Source organism: Bombina bombina, chromosome 10 (assembly GCF_027579735.1).
Source record: "Bombina bombina isolate aBomBom1 chromosome 10, aBomBom1.pri, whole genome shotgun sequence".
Taxonomy (NCBI): Eukaryota; Metazoa; Chordata; class Amphibia; order Anura; family Bombinatoridae; genus Bombina; species Bombina bombina.
This window is the reverse complement of record NC_069508.1, coordinates 92,902,189-92,928,784: the sequence shown is the minus strand read 5'-3', so window position 1 is coordinate 92,928,784 and position 26,596 is coordinate 92,902,189. Positions and strand designations below refer to the sequence as shown.

Genomic DNA, 26,596 nt, shown 5'->3' with positions numbered 1-26,596 from the left:
GAAAAATGGTCCGGTCATTAAGGGGTTAACAAAGGATTCCAAGTAAATTAGATGATAGACGTAAATTGGAAAGTTGTTTAAAATCAAATGCTCTATCAGAATGCTGACAATGTAATTTTGACTTAACCATCCCATTAATGCCAGACAATGAGTTTAAAAATCACTAGTCAGTTGTATGAAAAATAAGTGTCTGGACCTAGGGCAGCATTAAAGACTGGCCCATGGTACAGTTTTGGGGAGTAGGGCGCTGTATGCACCTCAAAGGTCTATTCATAACCTAACAATACTCTTAAATGCAATACACTGCATAGCAATATGGTGTTGCAGCCAAGGGGTTAAATTTGTTCCTTTTTATTTAGGAAAGATTGGGTATTCTGTGTTTCTTAGATAAATTAACAGACTGGACATGTTTTACAAACAATATTTAAAAGGGACAGTAAAGTCAAATGAAACTTTCAGGATTCAGATAGAGCACGCAATTTTAAACAACTGTCTAATGTACCTTATTTATGAAATGTGCTTTATTCTTATGGTATCCTTTGTTTAAGAGTAGGCTCAGTTGCAGCAGTCCACTACTGGGAGTGAGCTGAATTCATTGTGTGATCTACTGACAAGATGCATATATGCAGCCACCAATCACCAGTTTATTCCAAACAGCACATTTATCTTACTGAGGCTCCTTTTCAACAAAGGATATCAAGAGAATAAAGCAAATATGATAATAGAAGCAAATTGGAAAGTTGTTTAAAAAAAAAATCTATCTGAATCATGAAAGTTAAATTTTTACTTAAATGTCCCTTTAATAACACACATACTGGAACCTGGAACTCACTTGAACGGTCACCATTGCGATTTTTAATATCTGTATACAAAGTTTCCAAGGCTTTCGTCCTCGCGCTCTGAATTTCTCACAGGGATTCATGAAAAAAAATTTGAGTTTTCTTCTCAGCTGGTCCTCTTTAAGGAGTTCCTCTGCTAAGGATTTGCTGCTGTATGAGTCGTGTTCTTCCTCAACCGAGTTACAAGACTTTATCCCCATCTCTGGACCTTCCATTTCTGTATGAAATCAAAAGACAATTACATTTTAGCCTATAGTCTAAATAAGCATAGAATACAGTTGTGTTTAATATACAGAACATTTACAGAAATTAAAGGGACACTGAACCCAATTTTTTTCTTTCGGGATTTAGATAGAGCAGGCAATTTTAAGCAACTTTCTAATTTACTCCTATTATCAATTTTTCTTCGTTCTCTTGCTATCTTTATTTGAAAAAGAAGGCATCTAAACTTTTTTTTTGGGTTCAGAACTCTGCACAGCAGTTTTTGATTGGTGGAAGAATTTATCCACCAATCAGCAAGGAAAACCTAGGTTGTTCACCAAAAATGGGACGGCATCTAAACTTACATTCTTGCATTTCAAATAAAGATACCAAGAGAATGAAGAAAAATTGATAATAGGAGTAAATTAGAAAGTTGCTTAAAATGTCATGCTCTATCTGAATGACGAAAGAAAAAAATTGGGTTCAGTGTCCCTTTAAACATTTAAAGGGTCATAATAATGGGGTAAAAAATGCTATTTTACACTAGCAATGCCCCAACTCTGTGTGTATAACCCCCACAAATGGGTTAAACACATAGATAAAGACAACTCTGAAGACGCAAAGCACTGCTAGTTCCAGTCGTAACTGCAGCTGTCCCAACCAGCAGCTCTAGTTGCATGACCCATCTGTGTGAATACTGCTGCTGATTGGGTGAGTAGCAGTTTCCTCTTGGGACCAGCAGTGCTCTGCAGTTCCCAAGCAGTACTTTATCCCCTTCTGCAGGAATTAAAGACATAGAGTTGGAGTGTAGCTAGAGTTAAATTACATGCTCTAGCAAATTAGAGCATGCTATTTTTTCATTATTATGGTCATTTAATCTTGAGTTAATCAAATGAGATTTGCAATTGATTATAAAAAAAATAATTTAAAAGGAGAAAAAATAAATAAGAGTAAACATTAAAGATTGTGTGCTACCAAAACGTTCATGGCAAAATATGTTCAAAGCAGGTGTAACAGATAAAAAAACACTTTAGCAATTAATTTTAGAGAATTAACATTTAGACCAATGAATAGGGTTTATATATCTGTACTTAAAGGGACAGTCTAGTCAAAATTAAACTTTCATGATTCAGATAGGGCATGCAATTTTAAACAACTTTCCAATTTACTTCTATTATCTAATTTGCTCAATTCTTTAGATATCCTTTGTTGAAGAAATAGCAATGCACATGTGTGAGCCAATCACACAAGGCCTCTAGGTGCAACAACCAATCAGCAGCTACTGAGCATATCTAGATATGCTTTTCAGCAAGTGATATCAAGAGAATGAAGCAAATTATATAATAGAAGTAAATTAGAAAGTTGTTTAAAATGACATGCTCTTTCTAAATCACGAAAGAAAAAAAATTGCTTTCATGTCCCTTTAAACAATCTTAGATTAACTTTTACCCTAAGAGTAAATTTCAATCAGACTTATACAATCTATTGAAAGAAGCAGTTTATAAGAGTATAATACTGTAGATCAAGCTATTCTAGAATAGTGTAACAGTTGAACACCCAAATACATCAGTTTTTAAAATAATTCCCAAGATACATAAGGATATAAAAAAATCTACTTGAACGCCCCATAGTCTCAACCATAGGTACTTTAGGAGACAAATAAGGACAATGGTTAGATTTCTATTTACCATAATAATGCAAAGCCAAGGTTACATACAAGACTCTTGGAACTTTAAAAAAAAGAAAAAAGATACTATCAGAAAAATGGAATCATAATTTTAAATGACTAACTATTGATGTAGCCTTGTATACAAGTATACTGCATTATACTTGAAGCTACAGTATGTATCAGGTCTTAAAGGGATATACTGATTACAATATTAGGATCATTAAATTTTTAATTAAAATGACAGAATATTTGTTGACTCATAACTTTTTCTTGTTTCAGGGGATTTGCTATCTCCAAAAAAGAGGCACGGCGATGGGGGCTAAATGTGCCCCCTCATATGCCAATTTGTTTATGATATGGTTTGAGTCCAATAAAATCTTTGGCGATAGAAACCCTTACAAACAAGAAATAGTACAGTATGGTCATTTTATAGACATGATATTAATTTGGCAAGGTACAAACATTTACAAAACGTTGTGGAATATCTTAACACAGCAAATCAGAAAAAAAGATTTGAAATGATCTGGCATTATTACATCATGGGAAATAGCAACTTCATTATACAGGAAACCTAGAGCAGGAAATAACAGTATAAGAGCGGCTTCCTGTCATCAAGAGCATATTAAAAAGCTGAACTCAAGGGACAATTCATAGAACAAATAAGGAAGTAGTGAGGAACTTTATGTTAAACGTGCTAATGATTTAGTGAAACGTCTCATAGCAAGAGGTTACAACAAAAAAACGCATCAAACAAATAAAGCAGGAAATAAATAATACAATTATTTCTAAGATTCTGGTCCCCTTTCAAAACATAAATAAATAATAATAATCTAGATACTTTAAGGGGAGACAATAAACTACACAATATGTTAAGGAATACATTGAAATTTGTCTCCAAGAAAAATGCTACCATAGGTAATAGGTTGACTAAAGATTTATCTAAACCTTCAAAACAATGTACCATTTGGTTAACACCAAAAAAAATGGCAGCCTCAAGTATGGCAATAGACCATGTAAAACTTGTACGTATATAGAGGTCACGGAAATATTCTACCAACAACCAAAGCATATATAATATACACTATTATTTGAACTGTAGCTCTACTTATGTAGTGTATATGATCACATGTAAATTTTGTTTGATGCAATATATAGGTAGAACTATACATATGTCTAAGTATAGAATAAGGGAACATATATTGTCCATAGAACAAGATCTTCCAAGAACCCCTATAGCCAAGCATGTTGCCTTACATACAAATACTTTATCACATTTTTCAGTTACATTTATAGATCATGTCCTCAAAAGCCTCAAAGGAGGAGTCAGATTTATGGGTTTAAATAGAAAAGACCTTTTTTGCATATTTACTTTGGATGCTATGAAACCAAAAGGTTTAAATTCATTATGGGATGTAGATTTGTGTACAGAATAGACATCGAGTTAAATGTCCAATAGTTTATACTAGAAGCAACAATTCTAATTTTCTAAAAACACTTAATTATACAAAATCCAAATTAAGTTCCTAAGTGAATCCCAAGAGTGTTTGTATGTGTGCCTTGTTCGTTAATAATATACACATATACTTAAAGGGACAGTCTAGTCAAAATCAAAATTTCATGAATCAGATGGAGAATGCAATTTTAAACAATTTTCCAATTCACTTTTAGCATCAAATTTGCTTTGTTCTCTTTGTATTTTTTGTTGAAAGCTAAACCTGGGTAGGCTCATATGCTAATTTCTAAGCCCTTGAAGGTTACCCCTTTTTTCAATGGATATGGCAGTTTTTCACAGCTACATGGCGTCAGTTCATGTGTTTCATATAGATAACATTGTGACCAAGCCCATTGACTTACAAATGAGAGGGCAGTGATTGGTTAGATGCAAGTCTGTCAAAAGAACTGAAATAAGGGGGCAGTCTGCAGAGGCTTAGATACAAGGTAATCACAGAGGTAAAAAATATATTTATATAACTGTGTTGGTTATGCAGAACAGGGGAATGGATAATAAAGGGGTTATCTATCTTTTTAAACAATAACAATTCTGGAGTAGACTGTCCCTTTAATAAATACACTTGATATATAAGGGGCTACACAAATAAACAACATGATTTTTATAATAACATCAGCCAATTTTGCGTGTATAAAAGCTTAGAAATAATGGTCACAACTGCACTCTATTTACATATATATGAATGTCAATCCAGAACATTAAAATTAAATTAATTACTGCTAGAAAGCCAATACGTATAACAGTTTCATAGTAAATATACATACACTAATACTATGTACTAAATAGTAACAATTTATAATTCTAAATAGTATGTGTGATACAAAGTTAATTATGTTGAAATTATTACAAATTTAGCAAGAACTATTGTGGCCAAATGTAATTATTATTCATATTTTATCAATATAATTTGCCTATATTACTCATTATCTTATGTGTTTTTAAAATATGGATATGCATAATTGTTATGTTGAACATCATTTTCATTAGTAATTTTTTTCGCACACCAAGTATCACATTTTGTTTCACTAAGGGTTCAAAATGTTTTCCCACAATGCTATATATATATAGGACACTAATTGCACCCTTTGGGGGGTACCTTTATTCTGTTTTACTTGAAATTTCAATTACTTTTTGCACCGAGTCCAATTTGCTGCGTCTTTAATGCACAGATCAAAGGAGAGTATAAAAGGAAAATTGTGCTGCTCTTTTTTAAAGTAACATACACCTAAACAATTTTAGTTTCTAAATCCCTTTTTCAAGGAGCAAGTTTTAAATAGTCTGCATAAAGCTTCTGCACACTAAGGGTCCGATGAGTTAAAGCTCTCCACTCTAGCAAGATTATCTAAGAAGTAAATTCACTGTTAAAGGAGATTTTTGGCCTAAAAACTCTTTTATCCATATGCACCTATTTTGCTTTTAAAAAAAAAAAAAATATATATATATATATATATATATATATATATATATATATATATTTTTTTTTTTTTATTCTATAATTATGTTTTATAGCTTTTACACAGCTCACCGGAGAACTAGATAACATTTATAGATGGCTAAATTGATATATGGTGCCTGTTCATAAGAAAACCTTCCATAACAATCCCACAAGGCGGATCTTGGACCTTAAAGGGACAGTCTACACCAAAAATGTTCTTATTTAAAAAGATAGATAATCCCTTTATTACCCATTCCCCGTTTTTGCATAACCAACACACAGTTATATTAATATACTTTTTACCTCTGTGATTACCTTGTATCTAAGCTTTTGCAGACAGCCTCCTTATCTAAGTGCCTTTGACAGACATGCAGTGTAGTCAATCAGTGAAGACTCCTAAATAACTTCACGGGAGTAAGCACAATGTTATCTATATGACAGATGTGAACTAGCACAGTCTAACTGTGAAAAACTTTCAAAATGCTCTGAGCTAGTAGGTGGTTTTCAACTGTTTAGAAATCAGTTTGAGCCTAGTTAGGTTTAGCTTTTCAAAAATACCACTAAGGGAACAAAGCAAATTTGATGATAAAAGTCAATTGGAAAGTTGTTTAAAATTGCATGCCCTATCTGAATCATGAAAGTTTAATTTTTACTTTACTGTCCCTTTAAGTAAGGGAACATGACTAAATATAAGGAAAGGTATAATGGAGAGACCACTCATGGGTCACATTATGACGACCTCGGATTTCTTTTATTTTTCTATAATGACAGCGCATGGTATCCCCTTATTTATAACCATCATATATTACAAATCTGGAAACCCCAAAAGAAAGACAATGGCCACTCTTGAACCTTGATGCTTACGGATAGGGGAGCTTGGTAGGGTGTGTGGAGTAGAAATGGACCACGTAGGACCACTCTTGGGCCCTTAAAGAGACACTGAACCCAATTTTTTTCTTTCATGTTTCAGATAGAGCATGCAATTTTAAGCAACTTAATAATTTACTCCTAGTATCAGTTTTCCTTCGTTCTCTTGCAATCTTAATTTAAAAAAGAAGGCATCTAAGCTTTTTTTTGGGTTCAGCACTCTGGATAGCACTTTTTTATTGGTGGATGAATTTATCCACTAATCAGCAAGGACAAAACAGGTTGTTCACCAAAAATGGGCCAGCATCTAAACTTACATTCTTGCATTTCAAATAAAGATACCAAGAGAATGAAGAAAATTTGATAATAGGAGTAAATTAGAAAGTTGCTTAAAATTTCATGCTCTGAGTCGCAAAAGAAAAAATTTGGGTTCAGTGTCCCTTTAAGACTACAATTGCCAACAGGTAGTGAAATTTAAAAAAAAAACAAATTCTTATAAAGTGGAGCTTCTCAATAACTACGATATAGGTTATAGCGGGTATACACGTTAAGCAATTAGAGTGCAAGGTAACAAAACATTTTTGTTTATTTTGCAAATTCAATAATCTATATTGTTAGGAGGTTAGAGTAGCTATAGCTACTGCTAGTGTTTTTGTTTTGTTTTTTGTAATTTAGTTAATTGTATTTAATTAATGTAATTGATTTAATTGTAGTGTAAAGTTAGGTGTTAGTGTAAGACAGGTTAGGTTTTATTTTACAGGTAAATTTGTATTTATTTTAACTAGGTAGCTAGTATATAGTTAATAACTATTTAGTAACTAGTCTACCTAGTTAAAATAAATACAAAGTTGCCTGTAAAATAAATATAAATCCTAAGATAGCTACAATGTAACTATTAGTTATATTGTAGTTAGCTTAGGGTTTATTTTATAGGTAAGTATTTAGTTTTAAATAGGAATTATTAAGTTAATGATAGGAATTTTTATTTAGATTTATTTTAATTATATTAAAGTTAGGGGGGGTTAGGGTTAGACTTAGGGTTAGGTTTAGGGGTTAATAATGTTATTATGGTGGCGGCGACGTTGGGGGCAGCAGATTAGGGGTTACTAAGTGTAGGTAGGTGGCGGCGATGTCGGGGGCGGCAGATTAGGGGTTAATAAGTGTAATGTAGGTGGCGGGGATGTCAGGGGCAGAAGATTAGGGGTGTTTAGACTTGGGGTTTATGTTAGGGTGTTAGGTTTAAACGTAACTTTTTCTTTCCCCATAGGAATCAATGGGGCTGCGTTACGGAGCTTTACGCTCCTTAATTGCAGGTGTTAGGCTTTTTTTTTAGCTGGTTCTCCCCATTGATGTCTATGGGGAAATCGTGCACAAGCACGTAAAACTAGCTCAAAGCAGCGCTGGTATTTGAGTGAGGTATGGAGCTCAACGCTGTCATATCGCCTGCTAACGCTGGGTTTTTTGCAAACCTGTAATAACAGCGCTATAGGGAGGTGAGCGGTGAAAATAACTTGCAAGTTAGCAGCGAGCCGCTCATAACGCAAAACTCGTAATCTAGCCGTATGCTACTGGAACAAGACCAGTTTATCCTTGAAGATCAGACTGGAAGATACGTTATGCTATCGTTGGTAGGGGACAAGATATTTTTTTAGTTTGCTAGGAAGCAGGTACTACACAGAAAGGCTTAGTAAGGCTCGACCCAATAACCATAAAGCTAATAGATTACCCTGTCTGCTTTGTCGGGATATTGAAGTAATCCCCTGAATTCAAAGAAAAAGCTGAACCAAGCATACCTTTGCTGTCTCGGCCGCTAACAGCTCAACATTGTCAATATAATACATTGGGGGGGGGGGAAGTTACAGACAGAGTATGGATAAGAGATTATGGGAACCAGAGCTATCACTATAGGTCTATTAAAGTGTGGACGCACAGAGTTTTGACTAGATTATAGTTTTCTAAAATGGTTATAGCTATCACAGTAAAAATTGTATATCTAAATACACTGCCTATCTTGTGATTAACCTCTATAGCATTCAATAACCAGAGTGAATTAAAGCTGCGAGTGCCTATACATGTGTGGTGCACTAAATATATGTAATAGCAAAAACACTCGCTGCAGGCATTTGACATCAGAAGGTTATGCAGACATTTCTCAAATTAGTTCAAAGTATATACCACAATGTCCAAACAGATAATGTCCCCCATACCTCAGGCTTTAGTGCCGTCATTAAGGTTCATATGTGTTAAACATAACTGCAAGGTAAAGAGTCCCAATAGTGGAAATAATTATGCAGGAGAACAGTCCTACTGATTATCTGGAAACAGATTGAGAGATATTGAAAGACACCACTATTGTAAGATGATATGAGCGTGTGAATAAGATTTCTTACAGTATACATAGGATTAGTTTAGCCGACTCCTGCTTTAACTTCTCTGACAGCATACCAATGCTCTGCTCGTGCTGATAGATGGAACTGAGTCATGGTGGATAGATCTCCAGGGAATGATTTAAGACAGGAGGTTAGCCAACTGAGCGAGAGTTCCACTAGACTAGAAATTAAGGCTTCATCCGTATTCGCTCCTATATCCTTGTGGGCAGCACTTATTATTTATTAATATTAAATAAATTGTATTATAACCCGGCCATATACTGTCAGTAACATATGTTTATACAAGACATATACATTACTTTTGACTATACCTCTTGCTAGCTCTTCCATAAAGCATCTTAGATGAACCGATGTGCATAGCTAAGCCATAGACAAAATGCACTTCCTCAAAATATGTTTCACTCTTGTTTATAAGCTGTGGTACAAAATTATGCAAACTTCCTCTTAGCTGGTGTAATTGTTTTGGCCTCACGGAACTGTGCATGCGCAAAGGGATGCCGTGACGGTGCGTGACCACTAGCACGTGTGGTCACTTTGCAAAAGCACAGGTGTGCTAAGGTTGATGGGGAGTCGTGTAGGAAGTGTGTCTGGTGTGATGATTTCTTTTCTTAGCTCTGCCCTTCTCTAAAAGCGGAGCGGTATGAAGTCGAATACACTCGAAATTACAAGGTAGAGTTCACAAAATAAACATTTCATTTTAAAAACTATTTCATGTTATTGGGCTCAAAGTTTAAAATACCTGCATAATTGCCAAAAGTCCCTGATTTCCAGGGACAGTCTGTGGATTTTGTTGTACGTCCCTGGATTATTTTTGTCCTTGGAAATATCCCCTCCAGGAGATTTGGAGGGCTGCAGCTGAGCTTGGGCATGTGTGACACAAGCTGATGGGGAGGAGCTGCCGGTAAGGCTGTGCGTGCAGCAAGTACTCTGCTTGATCACTTAGAGCAGGTCTAGCCAGGGACTCCTTGCTGCACCTTCTGTGACTGATCAATGTTTAAACTGCCACAAATCAGAAAAAAAACACTTACAAACAGCTCCTCCACACTAGGTAAGGAGCTGTGCTTATTTGTTGTAAAAGAGGGGGGATTACTTGGCTGCAACTCGGTATCATCTGCAGCTTACTGATTGTAACATGAGTTTTAAACATACACCACATTCTACACATAGTGCAAAAATATGAAAATAGCTGTCAGACTAATTAATCCATTTGCCCCCAATAGCTCACCCAGTCCAGTGCTGTGCATAATCACACAGTAAGATCAGCTGCATTGAGTATTTGATGTGTCTCTCCTCCTGTTCATAATAATTTGACACACTGCAGCCTGTCTCCTCCCCTGCACCTCTGCCCTCAGAGTGTCATTAGGAGTCCAGGATAACTTAGGAAGCATTGTTGCTGGCAATTAGGAGAGTGGATTTAAGGGAGTTTTGCATCATTTCAGTTTTGTGTGACTTTAAGCACTCAACTGAGACCTGCAATAGTGTAATATATAGAGAAGTTATAATATATAAGAACTGGATAGTTAAAAATAATTGATTAGGAGATGGTTTATGTTTCATTATAACTTTACTGCAATAGTGCAAGAATGCTTCTATTTTATGGTATTTTGGAGGAATTAATAACTGTTAATAGTTTTTTTAATTGTTTAAATTAGACCAGGGGTGTATTTTGGCCTAGGCACTTGCCTAGGGAGGCAGATTTGGGGGGGGGGGGCAGCATACACATAGACTCACTAAAGTAACACATACACACATACACTGCACTACACGCTCGCTGCAGTACACATAAACACTGAACTACCAACACTGACCATATACACACACACACACACGTACACTTGAATATGAACATTTACTTTGGAAATGCCATGGAAAAAAAAGTTACGTTACACACAAAAATGGGCAAAGATTAATGACTTGAGTTGTCTACTTTAACAATATTCATAGTGTTTATAGGTAAATAGAAAAAAAACAAAGGCTTTATTTCTGATTAGCAAAAATGCTAAAAAATACTCCGGTACTTGGGCAAGTTTTTCTCTGAAATTCTTGGCAGCAAATAGGTTAATTTGCCTGCCTCCTGTATCATGTGACAGCCATCAGCCAATCACTAACTCGCATACTTACACATATATATACACATGCTCAGTAGTAGCTGGTGAATCAGAAAGTGTGTATATATAAAGACGCAATTTGATAATGGAAGTAAATTGGAAAGTCTCTTAAAACTTGATGCTCTTTCTGAATTATGAAAGTTTAATTTTGACCTTAGTGCGCTTTTAAAAGGAACACTAACGTCAAAATTAAAGTTTTATGATTCAGATGAAGCATTGCAGTTTTAAGAGACTTTCCGATTTAGTTACACTATTAAATTGTGCCCAGTCTTTTTATATTCACACTTTCTGAGGCCCCAGCTACTACTGAGCATGTGCAAGAGTTCACAGTATATATGTATATTAGTCTGTGACTGGCCGATGGCTGTCACATGATACAAGAGACCAGGCCAGGAAATTAAAGTACATTTTAAAATGTGTTATTGAAAAAACTACTATTGCATTGTCTTTTTATTATGCATATTTGATTACACAATTCTACTGCATTTAATGGTCCTTTAAGATGATGACTGTTTTAACTTATTTAAGGTTCCTTTTTATGCAAATTTCTACTTTTTCTTTAAAGCTCCATAAACCTTTTTACAACTGATTGCATTCAGTGAACCTGGTAGCATACCTCCCAACAGGGGGCCAGATTACAAGTGGAGCGCTAAATATCGTTTGCGAGCAAGCAATATTAGTGCTCCACTTTGTAATACCAGTGCTGGTTTTACAGGTTAATCGCAATGCGAACATTACTAGGAAGCATTGCGCTCACGAGAAAGCGCTTCCATAGGCTCCTATGGGAGCCTTGTTCTGATGAAGTCACAGACGGCATCAGAATCTCGCACAGCAAAGGAGGTAAGTAGTGCAACGATGGGCAGCATTTTTAAATACATATGTATATGAATATATACATATATATGTATGTGTTAATATGTGTATATACAGTTTACACATATTAACACATAAATATATACAGTATGTATATAATCATATACATATATATGTATGTATATAAGATTTATCCAGTTCGCACTACCTCTTATTATTAACACTCTAGATCATTTGAGTGGCCTGATTTGTAAGTTAATATCAGAACCACCCTGTGCACGGCAGGGAGAGTTTTATATGAATTGTAATACTTAAACAAGAGTTATGTGAAAAATTATTTCCACACTTGAGATCCCTGTATCCAGCACCATATCATAGGTTTATAAATCAACAAACTAGTATAACCATATTTTCTAGGAATACCTCACACAATCATTTATACTTCCCATAATATTAATAAACAACAAAAAGAATTTGACCATTTGCAATATGTTTACTGAAATTTCCGTAAGAAAGACACCAATTAACAAAATAATATGCGAACGTGGGCCCACTTGTATATATAAATATTGGCCAATATTTCAAATGTCCATTACATAGACTTTATCCTTGTGTTTATAAGGTTTTGTTTTCCAAAATTCATGTTAATGTTCTTAACATATATTGTATAACTGTCAAGATTCCATTTGTATTATATTAGCCATGCAGCGGGCTTGTCCTTTGCTCTCATAAATTAAAGTTCTCAGCGATATATTGTGAGAAGGTTTTTCAACACTCTAGGGATGGACTAACATTTGTAACAATTTTTGTAACAATTTTGTGTAAGATATAAAGTTCATCAAGGTATGTACTTGTTTAAAGTTTCCAATTGTGTCACAGCGTGGCGCCTCAAGGAATTATGGCTTCAGAGATTATTCAGCATTTACACACCTCCTGCTCACCTTGCTAGGCTGTCTGTTGCAGCTTTAGTAAAACAAAACAACTTATTTACCTTGATTGTAGCTTATCTTCAATCCTCATTTATAAAGAAAGTTACTCACTTGTCTTCTTATTTGTATATGGAAGTCCGACCCTCAACGAGTGTACCTTACTCAATCGCTGTTTGTTTACCGGTCTTTGCTTTCGTTTAATTCAGCTTGTTCATGAGGGCTCAGCTGTAACCCTCAGTTTGAATTTCATGCAGCTACGCGCGTTTCACCCTTACTGGTTATTCGCATAGGGCTTCATCCGGCTTCATTTCTTTCAGGTCCTAGTGCCGACCTTTTATTTAATTCTGAATCTGTGCTGCCCATAAGGTGAAATAAATATTTACATATTGCAACAATTTATTATTCATTATTGTAATATTGTGAGGATTTGTTGTTGTAACAACTTTTAATAAACCTTTTTCCAAATATATTTAAATTGTTATTTTACATTTGTTATTGTTTGCTGGCAGATTACTTTCGTTTTTATATTCTTTTATCTCATACAATACATAATAAATAAAGAATTTACACCAATGTTAAATATATATAACACTCCATATTATTTTATATAGCATTTAGGAATTGCAAAAACATAATTTATGCTTACCTGATAAATTCCTTTCTTCTGTAGTGTGATCAGTCCACGGGTCATCATTACTTCTGGGATATTACTCCTCCCCAACAGGAAGTGCAAGAGGATTCACCCAGCAGAGCTGCATATAGCTCCTCCCCTCTACGTCACTCCCAGTCATTCGACCAAGGACCAACGAGAAAGGAAAAGCCAAGGGTGAAGTGGTGACTGGAGTATAAATTAAAAAATATTTACCTGCCTTAAAAACAGGGCGGGCCGTGGACTGATCACACTACAGAAGAAAGGAATTTATCAGGTAAGCATAAATTATGTTTTCTTCTGTTAAGTGTGATCAGTCCACGGGTCATCATTACTTCTGGGATACCAATACCAAAGCAAAAGTACACGGATGACGGGAGGGATAGGCAGGCTCTTTATACAGAAGGAACCACTGCCTGAAGAACCTTTCTCCCAAAAATAGCCTCCGATGAAGCAAAAGTGTCAAATTTGTAAAATTTGGAAAAAGTATGAAGCGAAGACCAAGTTGCAGCCTTGCAAATCTGTTCAACAGAGGCCTCATTCTTGAAGGCCCAAGTGGAAGCCACAGCTCTAGTAGAATGAGCTGTAATTCTTTCAGGAGGCTGCTGTCCAGCAGTCTCATAAGCTAAACGAATTATGCTACGAAGCCAAAAAGAAAGAGAGGTAGCGGAAGCTTTTTGACCTCTCCTCTGCCCAGAGTAAATGACAAACAGAGAAGACGTTTGTCGAAATTCCTTAGTTGCCTGTAAGTAAAATTTTAGAGCACGGACTACATCCAGGTTGTGCAGTAGACGTTCCTTCTTTGAAGAAGGATTTGGGCATAAAGAAGGAACAACAATCTCTTGATTGATATTCCTGTTAGTAACTACCTTAGGTAAGAACCCAGGTTTAGTACGCAGGACTACCTTATCCGAATGAAAAATCAAATAAGGAGAATCACAATGTAAGGCTGATAATTCAGAGACTCTTCGAGCCGAGGAAATAGCCATTAAAAATAGAACTTTCCAAGATAACAACTTTATATCAATGGAATGAAGGGGTTCAAACGGAACGCCCTGTAAAACATTAAGAACAAGGTTTAAACTCCATGGTGGAGCAACAGTTTTAAACACAGGCTTAATCCTGGTCAAAGCCTGACAAAAAGCCTGGACGTCAGGAACTTCTGACAGACGTTTGTGTAACAGAATGGACAGAGCTGAGATCTGTCCCTTTAATGAACTAGCAGATAAACCCTTTTCTAAACCTTCTTGTAGAAAAGACAATATCCTAGGAATCCTAACCTTACTCCAAGAGTAACCTTTGGATTCACACCAATATAGGTATTTACGCCATATCTTATGGTAAATCTTTCTGGTAACAGGTTTCCTAGCCTGTATTAAGGTATCAATAAATAATCATCAAAGCAGGGGTGTGTTCAGAACAAAAGTCCCCAAGTGCTCTAAACGTGTATCGAAGCACATAAACATGGGGGATACAGGTCCCAATAATCTGTGTATCAATATTCTGGACCTCGGTCAGTTAAGAGAGTCACTCAAATTGGTACAGAGTCCATTGTCCCATGGAAAAGGTGTAATCCCGTTCAAAGTGTTAAAGTATGTCCCAGAGCCTAATAGTCACGGGTGGAAATGCCAGTTCACAATGTAATTGGATCAACTCTTACCCTCCACTATGTTGGTGGGGTGCCTGGGAACACTTCCGTACTTCTCCTCGAATGGGTCGATGAAACCCTTCCCAGGGGGTGCAGTCTGTGTTTCCCTTCTCTGCGTGCTTCAGAGAGATCCAGCGTAGAGACGTATCCTTACTGCGTCACCCGTGACGTTACTTAGGCTGAACCAACTGGTATTTCCTGGGGGGGAGGTATAAGCCAGAGGGACAGGGAGCCGGTTCTGTATTCCAAGAGTGGCTAAAGCAGGTAGCTGGTGCAAAGAAGCGGTAAGCCCAACCGCTAAGGAAACATAAAGTCAAAAGAAAATATGCACCAATGAGGCGTAGTATCTGCTGCAGTAAAAAATGTTTATTGTACAATCCGAAAGTAATGTACAGACAAAGTCACAGTGGAGAACGCCTGACGCGTTTCGCGCATGCGTAGATGCGCTTCATCGGAGGCTAATTAGAATCTGAATGTGACAGCTTTTAAACAAACATTCTACCAATCATATGTGAGTTTGAATATGAGCCAATGGTGTGATTGCCCAGTGTAGCTGTTATAAACATAAATCAGTTCAATAGTGAGCGGAATAAGTTATTTTTGTTTATTACCGCAGATTATAGCCGCACTGGGATGTCAGACCTGAAAGAATTCTTCTTCCTGGCTCCTATTAGACATACTTATATACATATTAGATATTCAATATAATAACAAAAAATGTATACATTCTAAGATATCCGTAGTGACAGATAATGATAATGTTTCAAAATCAGTGTGTCTTAATAGCATCTCATTCAGTGCTGTTAATCCTGCTGTGTGGGGGATACTAGAATACAGTGCAGCTACATCAATTGTAAGCCAAGTATATCCCTTCTTCCATTTAATGTTACTTAATTGTTGGATGAGGTGGCTGCTGTCTCTTATGTACCCTGGTAAAGTTTGTACAAGTGGTTGTAACAAGTGGTCCAGCCAGCCTCCAAGCCTCTCACACAGGGAACCCTGGCTGGCCACAATGGGTCTTCCTGGTGGTTTAGAAAGGTTTTTGTGTATTTTAGGGGCTATTTTGAAATTCGGTACAGTTGGGGCTGCAACCAATAGAAAAGATATTAAATCCTGTGTCATGTATCCATATTCATTGGCTGTGTCTAAGTGACTTTTCAGTTGTTTACTGAAAGATATGGTGGGATTAAAAGTTAATTTTATATATTGGTCACTATCTGTAAGCTGATTGTTTATTTCCTCCAAGTAGTCACTGGTATTTAGTTTTATTTATTTACTTTTTATGATAGGATGTCCTTTATATTTTTTCCGTTTTGTTTTACTAACAGTGACTAGTTATTTCTTAGGCAGACATTATGTAGTAATCATCTAAGACAGTAAGTGTTTCACGTTAAGTATAAGTATTTATACTATACACAATTGTTCATCATATGTCTTTAGCCTATATGTTAATATCACTTAGAGATTCATTATCTGTCACTACGGATATCTTAGAATGTATACATTTTTTGTTATTATATTGAATTTCTAATATGTATATAAGTATGTCTAATAGGAGCCAGGAAGAAGAATTCTTTCAGGTCTGACATCCCAGTGCGGCTATAATCTGCGGTAATAAACAAAAATAACTTATTCCGCTCACTATTGAACTGATTTATGTTTATAACAGCTACACTGGGCAATCACACCATTGGCTCATATTCAAACTCACATATGATTGGTAGAATGTTTGTTTAAAAGCTGTCACATTCAGATTCTAATTAGCCTCCGATGAAGCGCATCTACGCATGCGCGAAACGCGTCAGGCGTTCTCCACTGTGACTTTGTCTGTACATTACTTTCGGATTGTACAATAAACATTTTTTACTGCAGCAGATACTACGCCTCATTGGTGCATATTTTCTTTTGACTTTATGTTAAGGTATCAATAACTGACTCAGAAAACCCACGTCTTGATAAAATCAAGCGTTCAATTTCCAAGCAGTCAGCTTCAGAGAAGTTAGATTTTGATGTTTGAAGGGACCCTGTATCAGAAGGTCCTGCTTCAGAGGTAGAGACCAAGGTGGACAGGATGACATGTCCACCAGGTCTGCATACCAAGTCCTGCGTGGCCACGCAGGTGCTATTAGAATCACTGATGCTCTCTCTTGTTTGATTCTGGCAATCAATCGAGGAAGCAACGGGAAGGGTGGAAACACGTAAGCCATCCTGAAGTCCCAAGGTGCTGTCAGAGCATCTATCAGGACTGCTCCTGGATCCCTGGATCTGGACCCGTAACGAGGAAGCTTGGCGTTCTGTCGAGACGCCATGAGATCTATCTCTGGTTTGCCCCAACGTCGCAGTATTTGGGCAAAGACCTCCGGATGAAGTTCCCACTCCCCCGGATGAAAAGTCTGACGACTTAAGAAATCCGCCTCCCAGTTCTCCACTCCCGGGATGTGGATTGCTGACAGGTGGCAAGAGTGAGACTCTGCCCAGAGAATTATCTTTGATACTTCCATCATAGCTAGGGAGCTTCTTGTCCCTCCCTGATGGTTGATGTAAGCAACAGTCGTGATGTTGTCCGACTGAAACCTGATGAACCCCCGAGTTGTCAACTGGGGCCAAGCCAGGAGGGCATTGAGAACTGCTCTCAATTCCAGAATGTTTATTGGCAGGAGACTCTCCTCCTGACTCCATTGTCCCTGAGCCTTCAGAGAATTCCAGACGGCACCCCAACGTAGAAGGCTGGCGTCTGTTGTTACAATTGTCCAGTCTGGTCTGCTGAACGGCATCCCCCTGGACAGATGTGGCCGAGAAAGCCACCATAGAAGAGAATTTCTGGTCTCTTGATCCAGATTCAGAGAAGGGGATAAGTCTGAGTAATCCCCATTCCACTGACTTAGCATGCACAGTTGCAGTGGTCTGAGGTGTAAGCGTGCAAAGGGTACTATGTCCATTGCCGCTACCATTAAGCCGATTACCTCCATGCATTGAGCCACTGACGGGTGTTGAATGGAATGTAGGGTGCGGCAAGCACTTTGAAGTCTTGTTAGCCTGTCCTCTGTCAGGTAAATCTTCATTTCTACAGAATCTATAAGAGTCCCCAGGAAGGGAACTCTTGTGAGTGGAACGAGTGAACTCTTCTTTTCGTTCACCTTCCATCCATGTGACCTTAGAAATGCCAGCACTAACTCTGTATGAGACTTGGCAGTTTGAAAGCTTGAAGCTTGTATCAGAATGTCGTCTAGGTATGGAGCTACCGAGATTCCCCGCGGTCTTAGTACCGCCAGAAGAGCACCCAGAACCTTTGTGAAGATTCTTGGAGCTGTAGCCAATCCGAATGGAAGAGCCACAAACTGGTAATGCCTGTCTAGGAAGGCAAACCTTAGGTACCGATAATGATCTTTGTGAATCGGAATGTGAAGGTAAGCATCTTTTAAATCTACAGTGGTCATGTACTGACCCTCTTGGATCATAGGTAAAATTGTCCGAATAGTCTCCATCTTGAACGATGGAACTCTTAGGAATTTGTTTAGGATCTTTAAGTCCAGGATTGGTCTGAAAGTTCCCTCTTTTTTGGGAACCACAAACAGATTTGAGTAAAACCCCTGTCCCTGTTCCGATCGTGGAACTGGATGGATTACTCCCATTAACAAGAGCTCTTGTACGCAGCGTAGAAACGCCTCTTTCTTTGTCTGGATTGTTGACAATCTTGACAGATGAAATCTCTCTCTTGGAGGAGAGTATTTGAAGTCCAGAAGGTATCCCTGAGATATTATCTCTAGCGCCCAGGGATCCTGGACATCTCTTGCCCAAGCCTGGGCGAAGAGAGAAAGTCTGCCCCCCACTAGATCCGATCCCGGATCGGGGGCCCTCAATTCATGCTGTTTTAGGGGCAGCAGCAGGTTTCCTGGCCTGCTTGCCCTTGTTCCAGGACTGGTTAGGTTTCCAGCCTTGTCTGTAGCGAGCAACAGCTCCTTCCTGTTTTGGTGCAGAGGAAGTTGATGCTGCTCCTGCTTTGAAATTACGAAAGGAACGAAAATTAGACTGTCTAGCCTTAACTTTGGCTTTGTCCTGAGGCAGGGCATGGCCTTTACCTCCTGTAATGTCAGCGATAATCTCTTTCAACCCGGGCCCGAATAAGGTCTGCCCTTTGAAAGGTATATTAAGCAATTTAGACTTAGAAGTAACATCAGCTGACCAGGATTTTAGCCACAGCGCCCTGCGTGCCTGAATGGCGAATCCTGAATTCTTCGCCGTAAGTTTAGTAAGATGTACTACGGCCTCCGAAATGAATGAATTAGCTAGTTTAAGGACTCTAAGCCTGTCCGTAATGTCGTCCAGAGTAGCTGAACCAATGTTCTCTTCCAGAGACTCAATCCAGAATGCCGCTGCAGCCGTGATCGGCGCAATGCATGCAAGGGGTTGCAATATAAAACCTTGTTGAACAAACATTTTCTTAAGGTAACCCTCTAACTTTTTATCCATTGGATCTGAAAAAGCACAGCTATCCTCCACCGGGATAGTGGTACGCTTAGCTAAGGTAGAAACTGCTCCCTCCACCTTAGGGACCGTTTGCCATAAGTCCCTTGTGGTGGCGTCTATTGGAAACATTTTTCTAAATATCGGAGGGGGTGAGAACGGCACACCGGGTCTATCCCACTCCTTAGTAACAATTTCAGTAAGTCTCTTAGGTATAGGAAAAACCTCAGTACTCGTCGGTACCGCAAAATATTTATCCAACCTACACATTTTCTCTGGTATTGCAACTGTGTTACAATCATTCAGAGCCGCTAACACCTCCCCTAGTAATACACGGAGGTTTTCCAGTTTAAATTTAAAATTTGAAATATCTGAATCCAGTCTGTTTGGATCAGAACCGTCACCCACAGAATGAAGTTCTCCGTCCTCATGTTCTGCCACCTGTGACGCAGTGTCTGACATGGCCCTAATATTATCAGCGCACTCTGTTCTCACCCCAGAGTGATCACGCTTACCTCTTAGTTCTGGTAATTTAGCCAAAACCTCAGTCATAACAGTAGCCATATCCTGTAATGTGATTTGTAATGGCCGCCCAGATGTACTCGGCGCTACAATATCACGCACCTCCCTCTGAGCGGGAGATGTAGGTACTGACACGTGAGGCGAGTTAGTCGGCATAACTCTCCCCTCGTTGTTTGGTGAAATTTGTTCAATTTGTACAGATTGACTTTTATTTAAAGTAGCATCAATACAGTTAGTACATAAATTTCTATTGGGCTCCACTTTGGCATTGCAACAAATGACACAGGTATCATCCTCTGAATCAGACATGTTTAACACACTAGCAAATAAACTTGCAACTTGGAAATACAATTCAATTAGAATAATATTAAAACGTACTGTGCCTTTAAGAAGCACAGAAGATCTATGACAGTTGAAAATTAATAAATTGAAACAGTTATAGCCTCAATCCTTGTAAACAACACAACTTTAGCAAAGGTTTAATCCCATTAGCAAAGATAACAAATTCTGAAAGCAGGAAACAAATTACAGAATAAACGTTTTTTATCTCAGTCAAACTACAATTCTCACAGCTCTGCTGAGAGAAATTACCTCCCTCAAAATAAGTTTTGAAGACCCCTGAGCTCTGTAGAGATGAACCGGATCATGCAGGGAATACAATGAGTTGCTGACTGAAATATTTGATGCGTAGTAAAAGCGCCAAAAAACGGCCCCTCCCCCTCACACACAGCAGTGAGGGAGAACAGAAACTGTCAGAAAACAGATTAAGCAACTGCCAAGTGGAAAAATAGTGCCCAAACATTTATTCACTCAGTACCTCAGTAAATGAAAACGATTTTACATTCCAGCAAAAACGTTAAACATAATCTCTAGTTATTAAACAGCTTTATGTATTTCTTACAGTGTAATTCTAGTGAAGTACCATTCCCCAGAATACTGAAGTGTAAAGTATACATACATGACATTATATCGGTATGGCAGGATTTTCTCATCAATTCCATTGTCAGAAAATAAAAGCTGCTACATACCTCTATGCAGATTCATCTGCCCGCTGTCCCCTGATCTGAAGTTTACCTCTCCTCAGATGGCCGAGAAACAGCAATATGATCTTAACTACTCCGGCTAAAATCATAGCAAAAACTCTCGTAGATTCTTCTTCAAACTCTGCCAGAGAGGTAATAACACACTCCGGTGCTATTTTAAAATAACAAACTTTTGATTGAAGATATAAAACTAAGTATAATCACCATAGTCCTCTCACACATCCTATCTAGTCGTTGGGTGCAAGAGAATGACTGGGAGTGACGTAGAGGGGAGGAGCTATATGCAGCTCTGCTGGGTGAATCCTCTTGCACTTCCTGTTGGGGAGGAGTAATATCCCAGAAGTAATGATGACCCGTGGACTGATCACACTTAACAGAAGAAAATGAACCTATGATATGGTGCTGGATACAGGGATCTCAAGTGTGGAAATAATTTTTCACATAACTCTTGTTTAAGTATTACAAAATATATATGTATGTGTTAATATGTGTATATACAGTTTACACATTAACACATACATATATATGATTTATATACATACTGTATATATCTATGTGTTAATATGTGTATATACAGTTTACACATATTAACACATAAATACACACAGTTCCCATAGACCGCACTGTAAAGTCACTTTTCAGGGCATATTATTTTTTTCTAACACCCCATTCCCACCTACTTTAAAGCCCCAAAACTGCCTAGTGCAGTTTATTTTTAATTAAAAACTAAAATGCCCTCTATTTTGTAATGGCTGGTTAATTATTGCGGTCCTGCAAACGGGCAACTTTGCCAGTTTGCGGGAGCTCAGTAATTTAGTGCTCCACTTGTAATCTAGCGCATGGTTGGGTATTAGGGACTCAGGAGGTTGAGGGGTGGGTGTCCCTGTTTTTTGGGTGGGTCTGGTTAGGATTGGCATAGTCATGTGGGGATAGTGAGTGGGATTGCGTTCATTTCTGGTGGTCTGTGGTGCATGGCTGTGGGGTTAGTGGGTGTGGCGAAGTAAATTCTGCAAATTGTGTCAGAGATCAGAATTAGGGACATCAAAAAAGTTGTGAGATCGGTGGTAGTGCCCATATAAATGAACAAATATACATAGCTGGTAGCAAATTTTGTTTTATTAAATAGCAAGTGGTGTTTAATGTGTCTCTTTAACTGCCAAGGCCCCTGGATCCTGCAAAATATTTTAACCACATATTTTAGCATTTTTATTTAATTTGTTATATGTATTTTCCCCCAAGACTTATTTTAAAAGAGTTCTTTATTAGAAAATGCTTTGGGTTTTAATGATAGGTCTTAGCTTTAACCAATGATCCAAAAACATAACCAAGAATCATCTGAGGCTTGAAATACTATAATTATGCTTAAAATAATAAACAATTTAACAATATAGGTATTGTGTAACTTCAGTCTAAGTGTCTCTGTGACTACTAGACATGAACTCGGGGGCAATAGAGAAACAATGATAATCCACTGTATCTGCTCTTACAAAGGACCATTGTGAGTTAAGGTCATTTCTGCTTCTAAATGCATAGTTGTTTGTAAATATTCAAAACTTCCATTTAAAAAGGTTTTTACTCATCATGCAATCTCTCGTAGAAGTTCTATTGGGGTTGGCAGGACCCCTAAAGTCACAAATATGCCAGAACTGGTGGAGGATGTCACAATGGTATTATGCAAGAAAAATGTATGTATTTATTTAGGGCTATTACGAGAGGTACAGTCATTTGCGCACCTGCTTGCAAGTTAACTTCACTAGACAGAGGCTTTTTGTAAGTCTCGGATAGCGTGCGTATTACAAGTTGAAAGTAAAAAGATTTTGCACGAGCGCTTACACGACAAGCACAAATAGCTAAAGTCCGAATATCGCGACTGCGTTAGCCAATTCCCCCATAAACTTCAATGGAGCGCAAAAAGTAGAAAAATAAACCTAACACTGTTGCTAGTGCGCAAAACCCAACATGAAATATTAATATTTCACATTCAAATGTTCTTCACATAGAAGAATATGCTCTATTTATTTTGGTAAAATATCTATCTATATATCTATATCTATATATCTCTACACACACAGTGTATCTCTCTCTCTCTCTCTAATATATATATATATATATATATATATATACAGATGGCCCTCATTTTACAACGGTCCAATTTACACCGTTTCAGAATAACAACCTTTTTTTCCAGTCATGTGACTGCTATTGAAAAGCATTGAGAAGCAGTGCATTTATTAAAATAGCCAGTAGGTGGAGCTGTCCGCTTGTGTTGCAGCAAAGCCAAGCAAGCTGAAATTAATCTGTTTGCAGAAAAATGCAAGTGAAGTCTGTGTTGTGTGATTATTTTATTAGGTTTATAATGCGGTTTAGCAAATGTTTTTGTTAATTTAACTTAGTTTAATTATATATTTTGTGTTTGATTATTTTATTAGGTTTATAATGCGGTTTAGCATTTAAAGTCTTTATTTCAAAGCTTTAAAAAACAGAATTTATGTTTACCTGATAAATTACTTTCTCCAACGGTGTGTCCGGTCCACGGCGTCATCCTTACTTGTGGGATATTCTCCTCCCCAACAGGAAATGGCAAAGAGCCCAGCAAAGCTGGTCACATGATCCCTCCTAGGCTCCGCCTACCCCAGTCATTCGACCGACGTTAAGGAGGAATATTAGCATAGGAGAAACCATATGGTACCGTGGTGACTGTAGTTAAAGAAAATAAATTATCAGACCTGATTAAAAAAACCAGGGCGGGCCGTGGACCGGACACACCGTTGGAGAAAGTAATTTATCAGGTAAACATAAATTCTGTTTTCTCCAACATAGGTGTGTCCGGTCCACGGCGTCATCCTTACTTGTGGGAACCAATACCAAAGCTTTAGGACACGGATGAAGGGAGGGAGCAAATCAGGTCACCTAAATGGAAGGCACCACGGCTTGCAAAACCTTTCTCCCAAAAATAGCCTCAGAAGAAGCAAAAGTATCAAACTTGTAAAATTTGGTAAAAGTGTGCAGTGAAGACCAAGTCGCTGCCCTACATATCTGATCAACAGAAGCCTCGTTCTTGAAGGCCCATGTGGAAGCCACAGCCCTAGTGGAATGAGCTGTGATTCTTTCGGGAGGCTGCCGTCCGGCAGTCTCGTAAGCCAATCTGATGATGCTTTTAATCCAAAAAGAGAGAGAGGTAGAAGTTGCTTTTTGACCTCTCCTTTTACCAGAATAAACAACAAACAAGGAAGATGTTTGTCTAAAATCCTTTGTAGCATCTAAATAGAATTTTAGAGCGCGAACAACATCCAAATTGTGCAACAAACGTTCCTTCTTTGAAACTGGTTTCGGACACAGAGAAGGTACGATAATCTCCTGGTTAATGTTTTTGTTAGAAACAACTTTTGGAAGAAAACCAGGTTTAGTACGTAAAACCACCTTATCTGCATGGAACACCAGATAAGGAGGAGAACACTGCAGAGCAGATAATTCTGAAACTCTTCTAGCAGAAGAGATTGCAACTAAAAACAAAACTTTCCAAGATAATATCTTAATATCAACGGAATGTAAGGGTTCAAACGGAACCCCCTGAAGAACTGAAAGAACTAAATTGAGACTCCAAGGAGGAGTCAAAGGTTTGTAAACAGGCTTAATTCTAACCAGAGCCTGAACAAAGGCTTGAACATCTGGCACAGCTGCCAGCTTTTTGTGAAGTAACACAGACAAGGCAGAAATCTGTCCCTTCAGGGAACTTGCAGATAATCCTTTTTCCAATCCTTCTTGAAGGAAGGATAGAATCTTAGGAATCTTAACCTTGTCCCAAGGGAATCCTTTAGATTCACACCAACAGATATATTTTTTCCAAATTTTGTGGTAAATCTTTCTAGTTACAGGCTTTCTGGCCTGAACAAGAGTATCGATAACAGAATCTGAGAACCCTCGCTTCGATAAGATCAAGCGTTCAATCTCCAAGCAGTCAGCTGGAGTGAAACCAGGTTCGGATGTTCGAACGGACCCTGAACAAGAAGGTCTCGTCTCAAAGGTAGCTTCCAAGGTGGAGCCGATGACATATTCACCAGATCTGCATACCAAGTCCTGCGTGGCCACGCAGGAGCTATCAAGATCACCGACGCCCTCTCCTGATTGATCCTGGCTACCAGCCTGGGGATGAGAGGGAACGGCGGGAACACATAAGCTAGTTTGAAGGTCCAAGGTGCTACTAGTGCATCCACTAGAGCCGCCTTGGGATCCCTGGATCTGGACCCGTAGCAAGGAACTTTGAAGTTCTGACGAGAGGCCATCAGATCCATGTCTGGAATGCCCCACAGCTGAGTGACTTGGGCAAAGATTTCCGGATGGAGTTCCCACTCCCCCGGATGCAATGTCTGACGACTCAGAAAATCCGCTTCCCAATTTTCCACTCCTGGGATGTGGATAGCGGACAGGTGGCAGGAGTGAGACTCCGCCCACAGAATGATTTTGGTCACTTCCTCCATCGCTAGGGAACTCCTTGTTCCCCCCTGATGGTTGATGTACGCAACAGTTGTCATGTTGTCTGATTGAAACCGTATGAACTTGGCCCTCGCTATCTGAGGCCAAGCCCTGAGAGCATTGAATATCGCTCTCAGTTCCAGAATATTTATCGGTAGAAGAGATTCTTCCCGAGACCAAAGACCCTGAGCTTTCAGGGATCCCCAGACCGCGCCCCAGCCCATCAGACTGGCGTCGGTCGTGACAATGACCCACTCTGGTCTGCGGAATGTCATCCCTTGTGACAGGTTGTCCAGGGACAGCCACCAACGGAGTGAGTCTCTGGTCCTCTGATTTACTTGTATCTTCGGAGACAAGTCTGTATAATCCCCATTCCACTGACTGAGCATGCACAGTTGTAATGGTCTTAGATGAATGCGCGCAAAAGGAACTATGTCCATAGCCGCTACCATCAACCCGATCACTTCCATGCACTGAGCTATGGAAGGAAGAGGAACGGAATGAAGTATCCGACAAGAGTCTAGAAGCTTTGTTTTTCTGGCCTCTGTCAGAAATATCCTCATTTCTAAGGAGTCTATTATTGTTCCCAAGAAGGGAACCCTTGTTGACGGAGATAGAGAACTCTTTTCCACGTTCACTTTCCATCCGTGAGATCTGAGAAAGGCCAGGACGATGTCCGTGTGAGCCTTTGCTTGAGGAAGGGACGACGCTTGAATCAGAATGTCGTCCAAGTAAGGTACTACAGCAATGCCCCTTGGCCTTAGCACAGCTAGAAGGGACCCTAGTACCTTTGTGAAAATCCTTGGAGCAGTGGCTAATCCGAAAGGAAGCGCCACGAACTGGTAATGCTTGTCCAGGAATGCGAACCTTAGGAACCGATGATGTTCCTTGTGGATAGGAATATGTAGATACGCATCCTTTAAATCCACCGTGGTCATGAATTGACCTTCCTGGATGGAAGGAAGAATAGTTCGAATGGTTTCCATCTTGAACGATGGAACCTTGAGAAACTTGTTTAAGATCTTGAGATCTAAGA

The 26,596-nt window shown here is 38.5% G+C and overlaps 1 protein-coding gene across 1 annotated transcript in view; it reads right to left on the bottom strand.

The window, feature by feature from the left end:
- The window catches only part of MCOLN3 (mucolipin TRP cation channel 3), a 253,553-nt gene that overhangs the window by 182,381 nt on the left and 44,576 nt on the right, over positions 1–26,596 (bottom strand). Inside the window, exon 2 of the mRNA XM_053693240.1 lies at positions 833–1,056. Coding sequence (XP_053549215.1) covers positions 833–1,054 — 222 coding nt within the window. The 5' untranslated portion in view covers positions 1,055–1,056. The remainder of the gene's footprint in view (positions 1–832; positions 1,057–26,596) is intronic.